The sequence below is a fragment of the Leptonotus elevatus genome, chromosome 3 (assembly GCF_054856555.1).
Source record: "Leptonotus elevatus isolate MCC_2025b chromosome 3, RoL_Lele_1.0, whole genome shotgun sequence".
Lineage (NCBI taxonomy): Eukaryota > Metazoa > Chordata > Actinopteri > Syngnathiformes > Syngnathidae > Leptonotus > Leptonotus elevatus.
The window spans coordinates 23199933-23212625 of record NC_141241.1 but is presented as its reverse complement, the minus strand read 5'-3'; the positions used below and the strand labels follow the sequence as shown (position 1 = coordinate 23212625).

Here is a 12693-nt window from a genome sequence, read left to right as displayed (position 1 = left end):
TGAGGAGAATTAATTTTCACAAGATAATTTAAAATATGAATTAGTCTGAAAACAATTCCAAATTTGTTTCTTAGAATTGAAGTGTGTAGGTTTTGTTACCTGTCCTAAAATCAGAGATTGCCTTGTTAGTTTGACTTACTCCTTTGTCACGCGTTTATAACTTTTCCTGCCAGAAACTCCAGAATCCAGCAATGTCACGCTTACTGTCCAAACCATTAGAGAAGGGTCTCTCTGGTGAAATTGATGTCCTCCGACATGAGCTGGAGATGCTCAGAAGAAAACAACAAGCAACCGAGGAGGAGCGGGTGCGACTTCACTCAGCTCTGGGCCGAAAAAATCGAGAGTGTCAAGAACTGGTTCAGAACAGAGATCTCATCCAGAAACAGGCTGACCAGCAAGTTCAAGTACTCGAGGATGCCTTGGGAGACGTCCAGAAGAGGATGCTTGATTCCGAATGCAAGGTTAAACAGCTGCAGGCCCATGTGGTTGCTGTGAAGGAACACTTAGGAGGCCAGGCCACTGAAGAGCTTCGTGCTCAACTTCAGGATATCAAAGCCAAGTATGAAGGAGCTTCAGCTGAGGTGGGTCGGGTTCGTAATCGTCTTAAACAGAGTGAGAAGGCATTGGAGGAGTACAAGAACAGTGAAAGCCAGCTGGCAACTGAATCTGAACAGTTAAAGGAAGAGCTCGGAGTTGTGACTGCTGAGAGAGATGACCTTTCAGAAACTGTCCTTGCAATGGAAACCCAGTTGAAGGGAGCGCAGTCTAAGCAGACCAACGTGGTTCCAGCGGAGAAATTTGACAACATGAAAAACTTGCTGACCAATGCAGTCGATGAAAAGGAACGGCAGCTTGCTGAGCTGAGAGACGACTATGATCGTGTCCTCGAGGAGGTGGCGGAGCTCCATCGGAAGCTTGATAATCCGACCCAGGGAGGAGCTGGGGCAGTGCCCACTGACGAACAACAAAGGATTCAAGCTGCCCTGGAAGAGCAGAACATCTCACTGAAGAGGAAACTACATGATGTCACTGCAAAAAGCCAGGCACTTATTCATGAGATGGAGGAGAGTGAGGAAGAGCGAGAGATACTGCAAGAGAAGCTGGAGGAGATGAATAGCAGACTTGAGGCCGACTTCATCCCGATCAAGGAACACGAGGAAACTCGAATGAGAATGGTATCAGCTGTGGAGGAGCTGGAAGACAATCTAGTAGAAGCCAGCGAGCGTTTTGGGAAAGCAGAGGCACAAGTCCAACTGCTTCAAAACGAGAGGGTGATGCTTCAGGAGAATATTAACAATCTGCAAGGTACCAAAGAGAAACGGCAGAGTGAAATGGAAGCCCTGAAGACAGAGAATGCTGAAGTGGTGAAGAAATTTGAACTTTTACAGACAAGGTGTGAAGACAGAGACAAGCGGTGTGCACAGCTGACAGCACAGAGTCAGACTTTGAAACAGAGCTTAGAAGGAGACTATGTCCCGAGACAACAGTATGAGCAACTGAGGATAGAGTTAACCTCTACAATGGAGAGTGTCAAGGCTGAGAATATACATTTGGAGTCCACTGGTAAAGAATGTAGAGAGGAATTAAAGAATGTGAAAGAAGGAAACGCCAAGTTACAGGAAAAGTTGGAAAAGGTTCTGTTAGAGATGAAAAACGACTATATAAGTGTTAAGGATCACAACTGTATCACGGAAAAGATGAGTGCTGCTGCGGTGCAGGCAGACAATAGAGCTAACCAACTGTCAGCGATGCAGGAAGAAAATGTGAAGCTGACACAAGAACTGGAAGCTCAAAAGATAGAACTTGATACCATAATGGAGGCTATCCAGTTTAAGTTCGTCCCAATGACAGCCGTTGAGGAAAAAGAAAACTCCTACAATACCCAAATAAAGGAGTTGAAGGTTAAACTGTTGGAAATGGAAGAGAAGTATAACAAAGAGAGTTCTGAAAGAGAGAATAACAAAATGGAGAAAGAGAAACTGAAAGTTGAGATTGAATCTGTTCAACAAAGACTTGACACTGCACTTGTCACTGGTGAGAAGTGCAAGGGATATGAGGAAGAGTTCAAGGGCCGGTATGAGGCAACGTCTCTCAAATTAACCAATCTGGAGGAGAAGCACAGTGAGGTAAATCTACAGAAAACTCAGCTTGAAAACAAGAATGCCCTGTGCAACACTCAAATCCAGACTCTCCAGGACCGCCTAAAATCGGAGCTAACACGGATTGCAACCTATGACACTGAACTGAAGGCACTTCATGACGCTATGCAGCACGCCCAGGCAAATTGCAAGAAAGCACGAGAGGCTCAGCAGGTGGAGGCCCAGAAGGTTAGTGCTCTGCAGAAGGAAGTTCAGGAACTCCACAGAGAACAGGCATCTCTGCTGCAGGAGCACGCCAGAGCCAGTGAAACCCTGGAGACTGAAGTCACTCGGCTTCGAATGGCGCTTCGAGAAGAGGAAGAGAACAGCGGCCAGAGGACTGAGGATGTTTCAGCCTTACAATCTGAACTTCTTCAAGCCACTCAAGCTCTGGAAGAACTTCGCTTCAAGGAAGGTCATTTGAGCCAAATGAAGAAGGAAAAGCAGCATCTGGAGGAGGAAGCTACCAACTTGACAAACAAGCTGTTGAGTTTAACAGAAGAATGTAAAGCGGTCCACCGGGAGGCCACTCAGGCAAGGGAGGGTGAGAGCAAGGCCAGGAGGGAGATGGATGCCGTTCTTGAGAAGGGACAGGCCATTGAACGAGAAATTAGGGAGCTGAAGGAACGTTATGATGAGTCACTCAGCACCATTGGTGATCTTCAGAGAAGGATTCAGACATCATCTCAGCTGACTGAAGCCAAAGACAAGAAGGTAACCGTTAAATCACAATGAGCATTTCTCAACTACAGTCCTTCATGTATGCTTATATTTATGGGTGTCAAAATTATTGCGTTAATATCTCGTTAACTTAAAGTGCCTTTAACAGCACACATTTTTCGATTAACGACCGCCCCTTATTTAGAAAGCCTTAACTAAGGAGCCATTTCGACTGTGTAGCACTTCCACCCGTTCCCTGCTTTGAAAGAACGCACTCGGTTAACCGTTAGCAACGAGCTAACCGTTGCTCCAGCTCTCTCTCCAAGAGGTGGCGAGCCAAGAGCCCAATGGACGCCGTCTTGTCACTTGGAGTGACTCCAAGCCACTTGATATTTAGATGTGAAGCATGTTTTACCCAGCTACTCCACAAAATAGCTCGTAAGGGTTCAAGTGAAAGTGTCGATGTGCTCGCTTGCAGTAGAGCGGCGTCACAGCTCATCCAAGAACTTAACAATATAAAAGCATTCAACATCGTTAAAAAGAGTCACTATAACACAATTTAGCAGTAATAAATACGATTATACTGAATATATTTGTGGAGACTGGCGTCAAGTTGTATTTTACCATTTTAAAATGTGCAGAAGTTTGCGAGTTACTTCTTGTTTAATTAAATTAGATTGCTCTTAGAATGGAAAGAACACGTCGATTGTTCCTGGTTCCTTTGTAGTAAATTGTGTCATTTATTTACAATGCGTATCCGTATTAAGCTTAACAAAATAAAAGCATTCAACGTTGTGCAAAGGAGTACACTGTAACACAATTTAGCAGTAATAAATTTAATAACAATGCATATATTTGTGGGGACTGGGGGTCAAGTTGTATTTTAAAGTTTTTAAAATGTGCAAAATTTCACAAGTTACTTCATGTTAAAAATTAGTCAGCTCTTAATATGAAAAGAAAAATGCACTGAGCGCGGTCACCATTGTCTTACAAATTCAATTATGCCATGTAGTGACAGAGAAATGACCAACACAAATCAGTTTTAATTTTTTTTATTGAATTGTTATCTAATCTATTGTTATCTTTTATTGAATTGTTATCTAATTCATTGCTTTTCCCATCAGAGCAACTCCGTCATCGTTACTGTCAATGTAATGTCATGTTATGCAATAAACACGTTGCAGTATCACCATCTGCATTGTATCACATTGCGACACTATAGCAAGTGTGAAAAGAAATGATATTTAAAACTGTTGCCTTCACATAATATCAAGCAAGTAACATGGCTGGGAGGTCATTGTTTTGTTGTGCGGCCTACAGTCATGGGTTCATTACGTGAACTGCATTAAGTGAAATGCATGTACACAATCTTGTTTAACTCATTCATGGTGCAGTAGGGAACACACTTAAAGTAAAAAGCAGTGATTAAAATTACGTATTAAAATGTTTTGTCATTTTGCTTTTAATGCAAATTGATGTTGGTGACAATCGCTCCGATTAGCTGTTGGCCAGAAAACGCAATTCATTTGTTACATTTTTTTCATCCGTCCAGTAATCTCCTAACAGAGGCTCAAAAGGCCTATGTTGTCTTAATACACAAACTTCTCTCATGGGAGTGTGTGCGCATGCGCGCAGCAATGTGATTCGCTGGTTAAAATGTCAGCAACACAGACAACAGAAAAATATCAGTTACTTTGTTGAGTAACTAATTACTTTTACAAAGCAGTAACTCCATTGCTAATTGAATTACTTTTTATAATAAGTAATTTGTAACTATAACCAATTACTGTTTTAGGGTAGTGTGCCCAACACTGGTTCTGCATTGTGTTATTGTGTAATTAATCAATTTTCTTAAGACAACAGAAAAATATCAGTTACTTTAGTTACTTTGTTGAGTAACTAATTACTATTACAAAGCAGTAACTCCATTGCTAATTGAATTACTCTTTATCATAAGTCATTTGTAACTATAACTAATTACTGTTTTAGGGTAGTGTGCCCAACACTGGTTCTGCATTGTGTTATTGTGTAATTAATCAATTTTCTTAATACTTTTGGTTGTGTCAGATCACAGAGTTGCTGACGGACGTGGAGCGACTGAAACAAGCGCTGAATGGTTTGTCCCAGCTGGCGTACACAAGCAACACCCCAAATAAAAGGCAGTTGCAACACATCGACACCCTCCAAGGCCAGATCAAGAACCTACAGCAACAGCTGGCTGTGAGTGCATTCACATCACACACTTGGTGTTGGGACATATTTGAATAAGGTCATCTTTCGTATCGAAAGAGGACTTATGGAAGATGCTGTATACAATAAAGGCCCTAATGTATTGATGTGATGATTGTTGTGTTTGTTTTCTCTGTGTCTGTTTATTTAGGATGCTGAGAGGCAACACAGAGAGGTTGTTTCCATTTATCGAACACACCTTCTCAGTGCGGCGCAGGTTAGTTCACACCCAAATTCCTCTACTCAGTAGAATGTCTCCAATTAACCTAACATTCATGGTTTTGGAATGTGGGAGTGATCCAGAGTACCCAGAGAGAACCCCTGCAGGCCAGAGGAGAAATATGCAAACTCCAAGGTTCAATCCTAAGCCTTAGAATTCTGAGGCAGATATGCAGACCATTGTGTTCTTGTGCTGGCCCATTCAAATGTAATCATTCACTTTTGCAATTAATATTATCTTTAAGACAAATGATGAATTTCAGTGGCATTTGTATAGTACAAAGCTCAGCCAATGTTGAACTCCTCTTGAAATCATAATTATTTGTTTGTCAACCAGCAGTCTACCGGTTGTTCATTTTCTCGAAGTGAGGCACATCACCGTTTGTGTGACTCTTTCACTCTAACATCACTCCTTGCGTGCCTGCGAGTGTATAGTCTGTTTCTCTGCGTGATGTGCAGCAGAAATATGCGGCAGAGTGGGTTGAATTTCCACTTGAGATATAATTTTGAGTGTAAAAAGTAAGTCGTGTGTAAAATAAACAAGCTTGATGCTGCAACGCAAATCATAATCTGATAGACAGAGGCTGACTATAACAAAGGGACCCTCTTTTCCGTATTCCTGCAGAACTACTGTATCTTCCATTTGGTAGAAAACACATTTCTCCAAGAACTGTGAAACGGCTACATTATTGCTTGCTTGTCCAAATTTTCATTTACAGGCTAGTTTCAAGTTCATGGCAAATTATGAAAGATGTTCGGAACCTTTTACATTGGAAGGAAAAGGTGTGGTTCTGTTACTTTTGATGGAAAAAGTAGCTCCGAGCGGTGCAAAGAAATACACATAACCTTAAGCTAATGGTTCAAATTCACAATTAAAGACTATGCAATGTATAAGAGTGCATCCGTACTGGAATAGTGTTAGTCTCAACAAGCTCAGTCTCAAAAGTGTTTTATTTTAATTTTATTTTTTTATCTTTATAGGGCCACATGGATGAGGACGTCCAAGCTGCCTTGCTACAGATCATCCGCATGAGACAAGAGTTTGTGTGTTAAAGCGTTCTTCAGCATAATGTGACACTACTACCTGCAGACTCAAATTCAGCATTCCCACACCCCCACAACACTGTCATGCTTCACACTGCATTATGTCATCCAGATGATAGCTCTGCAAATGGACTGTTATTAAATCATCTTTCATGTGAAGTATGCTGAAAAAGAACCTTTTACACATACTTCTGACAGTTAAAAGGGGTACGCACATACCATCTTTTTTGTTTGTGATTTGAAAAGTAACCAGGAAAAAAGGCAAATGTATGCTTAATGCTCATATAGTGTGTGGTGTACTCAAGATCGCACACTCACATGCACACACGCACACACACACACACACACACACACACACACACACACACACACACACACACACACACACACACACACACACACACACACACACACACACACACACACACACACACACACACACACACACACACACCAGTATTATGACTGGCAATCGCAAATCTCAGCACCAAATCGAGACGCTGTTGTAGTACCGAGGCTGACCTGTAGAGTCGGCATGGTTCTACAGGGTGTCTAGACTGCCAGAAAATACAAAGAGTTACTTTCTAGTTATTTTTGTTGTGGCAGATGAACTTTGAGATGCGTTATACAGTAAAAACACCCAACGTTTCTCTTTTTGTGTCTGGCAACAGTATGAGCTTCAAGTTGCTTCCTGGTGTCACATTCTTATCTGTGCATTGGCCCTGTCAATCAATTGGACCTTTGCATTTTTTTTTCTCAGAAGAGAAAAAAGATCTTTGAATTAGGCCTAATTATTGGTATGTGTTTACCTTCATAATCAACTAGCATAGGACTAGTTTAAGATGGTCATCATGAAAAATTAACTAATAGATAGAATTTGATACATTTTATCTTATATTTAGTGTTTAGTTAACTCCTCAAACACATTGATCACTTCCCACATTCCTCCATAACACTCAGTCATGAGCCCTAAGACAGGATGTAAGTTGTGTGCTCTCAGTTGACATTTCAAGGATTCACAGTAGAACATTACAAATACATATATATTCAAATTATATGTGTAGCTTTGGATCCTCGTATCTCAATATCTGCTCGTTTCTCCTTGACCAGCAATGCTGAAGAGAAGCCTCAGTGACAAAATGTGGTTTTGGAATTAACTAAAAAAGAAAAAAATTAACGAGGACAAGCAAAGTGCTTCCAATCACCTCGTAGGCATTTCTTGCTGTTTCTGGTCCTTTCAGGCATAACACTAAAGTAGTCATCCAAACCTGAAAATGACTCACCATTCTGGTACATAGACTACTGGGCTCATTTAGCAATTACAGTGGTTTGTTGTTTTAGGTAATGCTGCATTTGAGTCATGGAGATGAGTGTGTGCGAGAACGAATTTCTCTTGCTGTGTAGTTATTGCGGTGGCTGGTCATCTCCTTGTTGAAACCGGAGTGCCCTCTAGTGGTCAGACTTGGCAGGCCAAGTTAATAGAATGTTGACTCCGTGTGTGGGAGGGGGACACTTGTTGCCTTCGGAAGCTGCTTTTATGGGAAAGCTTGAAAATTTGTCAATCAAATAATGCAAAAGGAAAACTTTGGCGGCTCCCCAAGACAACGGCTGCAGCGCTTTCCTCCCCCGAAGCGGCTGCGTGTGCCCCCTCTGGGTGTTGTGTGTTGTGATTGTTGAGCGAGTCTCTTGTGCCTTTTCACTGACTTTTTCATTGCTTTGTACTACTTTGATGACTGTACTAAAATGTGACAGTTGCAACGTTCAGCAGGTCTGGAAGTAGAACGGCACAACATAAACGTTGAGCGGTATGTACTGAATAATAGGATGATATTCTAATACAATAGAACAAATCCATTAAGAGATACAATAAGTTAACCTCCTAAAACGGAATTATTTGAAGCACTCCTGTCTTTTCTTGTGAGCTTGACACTCTTAACAAGTTACTCACTCTGTTTTTATACGTTGGCCTAATTTCTTCAGATTTTTAGGATGAATTTTTACTCCCTTCACCATCAACCAAGGCTATGTTAAATCTGTTAATACATCTATTTGTGTTTGTGAGTCAATCAATAAAAGTGCCTAACATAGAAACTATGTTCTTGTTTGGACTATTTTTTATTGCCATGCTAGTACCTCCAGCTGCTAACCAGTAGTTATCATGAACAGATGCCCTTAAATGCAGGTGAGAATCGCATCTGTCTATTGTTTGTCTGTTCCGTCCATCCATCTTCCATAGAAAATGGAACCTATCCCAGATTTCCAGCAAAGATACCCTGGATTGGTCGCAAGAAAATCCCACTCTAATAAATGCTGGCTCTTTTTCCCAGCCCGCTCGCAGGGTAGGTGCGGATTTTGAGCAGATTGGGTTACATTTTGCCCACGCTTGGGTTAATTATTTTGACCCAACAGATTGTGTTGAAGTTTTGGGTGGGCTAGTTGCCATTTGTGAGTTTTTTTGTACGGAAATGGATAGTGGGAGAACTCAACACCGGACGGTCTGAGGGCTGAGATTTTAACCTTTGACCTCATGATTATAAGGTTTATGTGCTCACCACAACCTGCGAGTTACCATCCCAAACTGTTCATTGTTACAGTGTTTAGTTTTTTGCACTTTTTGTTGTACTGTTCTTGTCACTAGTTTTCTTCGAATAATAAATCTCACTCAGCAGCCTTAAAGAAATTCAACTCACTTTGTTGTATCTAATGTGAGCAGTTGACTTTTTTTTGCTATCAAAAGTCAATTATTTCACTTCAAGTCTCTAAAATGACTTGTTACTTTCAGCTACATGCAGGTTCAGACGGTCACAGCCCTGTGGGAAAATGGATTTCATATGGTTTCACTTTAAATGTAATCAAGCCAGGAATGAGAGTGAGTAGCTCTCTGGCATGCGGTGCTTACTTTTTCTCTTTCGGTTCGAGTTTTATTGATTTGTCTCCTACATGCTGTCTCATCTCAAGGTTTATTTTCATCAAAGTGCTCCCATACGGGACGCTCACGTGTTCCCTGCTATTTCAACAAATTCCTATCATGCATACACGCAAAGCTGGGTTTTGTAAACTCTTTCAAACAGACCTTTGTGGCCCAACTGTTGAACAAAAAAAATCAAGATTGCCGACAGCGCCAGTACACACTCATCAGCTGGAGTGTTGTAAATCCAAGTATCTGTACACTCAACATGTGCAACATGTGTTTTTTTTTTTTTGGGGGGGGGGGGGTGCTATACTTTGCCTGATTTTGATTTACCAGTTAAGTAAAAAAAAAAAAAAAAACTAACCGAATGGATGCTGGAATTAATTATGTTCTCGCAGAATTACTCATCGTTTTCTTGTTGAATATGAACAGCGAGAGGAGTTTTCGTGCATTTTAATCTGGTAAAGATGTTCGTGCAAAGAAAAAAACAAACTCCTTTGCGCCGAGTCAATTACTTCTGAAACGTTCGCATTCGGGCCTGGTTCAAATCACCGCCAACATAGCAGGCGGTGACCGGAATTAGAATTACTTCCTGCTTTTGCATGTAAGAATCATGGGAAATGTAGTCCAACGATCCACTGCGATTACCAGTCGTCGCTGGTTAGAAAACGCAAACTGAGCTTTCAAAGCATTATATTTACAATGTTACAATGCGTGACCGGTAAACAGCACCGCCAACTTTCATTGGCTGTCAGCACCGAGCAAAAAAGTTTGGATAATGGTGAGTGCATTGACCTGATTAGGACTGTTGAGATAGCTTTTAGCATTAGCGATTGACGCACATGTCTTTACCCTACACTCTTAAAAGAGAATTGTTCAACCAACTTAAGTCTAAAAAGAGAATTGTTGACCAACTCAATTGAATTGCTTGTGGTAAAGTACGATTGAATAAATTGTTCATCCAAAATTAATATATTCAGTTAAATGAACTCAAGTGATTAAACTTAATGACCTTATAATTAATTATTATTGACTTGGATTAACTTAATTCAATCGCGTGTTACCACTTGAAGCAATTGGATTAAGTTGGTCAACAATTCTCTTTTTTTAGCGTGTATGCTGCTTGTCTCGATCTGCTTTGCTCTCGCTAGCTTTTGCTCGCTTCTCCCACTAGGCACTCTTTTTAGCCGCTCCAGTCGGGTTGTTGCTAGCTCACTTCAAATATTGATTGGTGGTGGCCTTGTGAGGTATGGTCTCTTTGAGGCACCGTACGGCACGTGTTTCAAAATTGTTGCATTTTATTAGTTCACCACTAGATGGCACGAAATAATACAAATTGCCGCTTTAACTATGGGGAACCAGTATACTAGTAGTACAGTAGTACTAGTTGCTAGGCAGGGCTCGGGAATAACTAGGGACGGTAAACAAAAAAGAAGAAAAAAAACATGTAAGTCATGTCCATTTACGCTGTCTGAAATGTAAAGCCAGGGTGAAAAGGTTGTCAGGAAAGTTGAATCACTACCCAAGTGAATTCCGATGGTCTGCTCAGTTACAAGGCCACCTGTGTCTTATTTGTTTTTCTGGTGTAACTGCAAACTGTTTTTTTTTGTCATTAACAGACGATTGCTCAGGCAGCACTTGTGGGGGCAGTAGGCATCATGCCAGCGGCCCCCTTATTTTCATTAGTCCCCAGAGGAAGTAGACCGATCTTGGACGGGCTGAGACAAGCAATGTCCCTTTAATGTTTTTGCAGGGTTCCAAAGCACTTTGTTGCTTCTATAAAGTTCCTTTTATGGGATAATAAGGCTCTGGAGGACACATGGTGCTGATTTGAGGTAAATGTCTTCAACATGGTTCCCATTTCCACAATCAGCTCCCTTGGCTTCCCTTCATCTCTTGGACTTCTGAGCTCATCTGGTTCCTTTTTCTTTCTCCACTTCCTCACCTTTTCCTTTGTTTCTTCATCGACCGTCATTTCTTGTTATTTCCAACACGCTGGTGCTGGAACTGGCTGCGCTTGCTTTGACCTGGGATGTGCACACGCGGGGAGGCGGTGCAGCAAGGGTGCGAGGTGAGGAGGAACCCTCTTTTCTCAGGGCTTTGCTTGTGTTGCTGAGGGTAGTGAGGAAAAAACAGTGAAAACCCTCAGGGTGCATGAAATCGTTAATATGACTTAAATTATCTTTTATAGTACGTTCATTTAACTGTAGATCACAAAAAACAATGGTACGCAAAGATTTTAAATGTAAAGCAACTATCACTTAAATCTTTATTGCACACTGACTGGACTTCAATGATGCATGTATTTGTATTTCAAATGATTTCAAGTCCGTTCCAATGCTTCTCTTTCCCCTCGCTAATATTTGGTCAACCACTAATACTCATTGTATCTACTGACCTTGTCTTCATCCCCTCACTGACAGACAAAACAGACAGTGCCCATTAGTTACACGTGACTGTCATCCTTCCCACCACATCTTTACCATTATCCCTCTGGCCTCAAATGGAAACGTTCCAGTTTTGTGCAGCCACAATTAAAGATGGTGTTGGCGGTTGGAAAGGAAGCTTGATGACAGCCTTGGTTGTCCTCAACCCAAACCCAATGTCCTAAACGGCTGACATTGGTTAAGGCCTGAGAGCTTGTTAGTGTGGTTGGAAAAAGGCCCGACATGTTAACCATAAAGTGCGAGAGAGTCTGACAGATTTATTTTATGCTGACATTTGATTGCCAAAGATGAATAATGTGATGACCAATAGAACCGAAATTAGAGTTTTAATTTGTATCTCCTTTTTGCAGTCATGATGGTTAAAAATATTTAAAAGTACGCTCCATGAAGTTGCACTTCCCTTACGCTACACCCGCATTTCCCAACCCGAGCTACACATACCCCTAGTGGTATGTGAGCACATTGAATCATTTATTTCCAAGATCAAAAACCTACGGCACAGCCGCACCAAAATCACAACAGTGTCAGCTCAAGTCTCATTTAGCCATTTGTCAGTAACCGCTAATACTGGCTGTCGCCGTTAATGAGCTCGTCTTTATTTGTGGAGACGTCTAAGCAGGGGATGATATGATTGGCTGGCCAGTGCTTATTAGAGTTACAGAAAGGAGCCACCTCTTTTTTTCCCCCTCCTTCTTGTTAACAAACAGGGAAAGGAAGAGTTAAGTCACACAGCCAAAAAAGGGGGGAAAAGGCCTTTTTGCTCATATATAATATCTACAATATATATAGGATATACTGTATCTCATGAGTCAGTTCCTGAATGTGGTATAAGTATCTTTCCGAGCTCCCTTCTGCTTTCTGTTTTTAATCCGTCATTGGCTGACAAATTTGAACTTCAATGAACATTACACGCTGGCACTTGGGAGCAGAAGTGTGTAAACAAGCAATGTTGTCACAACCTGTTAGACACATTCAACACAAAACGAGAAGCTGATATGCACATCTGCAAAACATCTGCATTTAATCATTGCAGTGTTTTACAACA

At 41.3% G+C, this 12693-nt stretch overlaps 1 protein-coding gene and 1 long non-coding RNA gene across 5 annotated transcripts in view; both read left to right on the top strand.

Moving 5' to 3' along the window:
• The window catches only part of uacab (uveal autoantigen with coiled-coil domains and ankyrin repeats b), a 28530-nt gene extending 20146 nt beyond the window's left edge, over positions 1-8384 (top strand). The window contains exons 16-19 of the mRNA XM_086071804.1: positions 174-2852; positions 4866-5018; positions 5179-5244; positions 6228-8384. Of these exons, the coding sequence (XP_085927930.1) occupies positions 174-2852; positions 4866-5018; positions 5179-5244; positions 6228-6299 (2970 nt within the window). The 3' untranslated portion in view covers positions 6300-8384. The remainder of the gene's footprint in view (positions 1-173; positions 2853-4865; positions 5019-5178; positions 5245-6227) is intronic.
• A 1454-nt stretch (positions 8385-9838) lies between these two features.
• The window catches only part of LOC147177467 (uncharacterized), a 43069-nt gene continuing 40214 nt past the window's right edge, over positions 9839-12693 (top strand). For all 4 annotated transcript variants that reach the window (XR_015094303.1, XR_015094302.1, XR_015094304.1 and 1 more), the window contains exon 1: positions 9839-9982. This is a non-coding gene — a long non-coding RNA (uncharacterized LOC147177467). The remainder of the gene's footprint in view (positions 9983-12693) is intronic.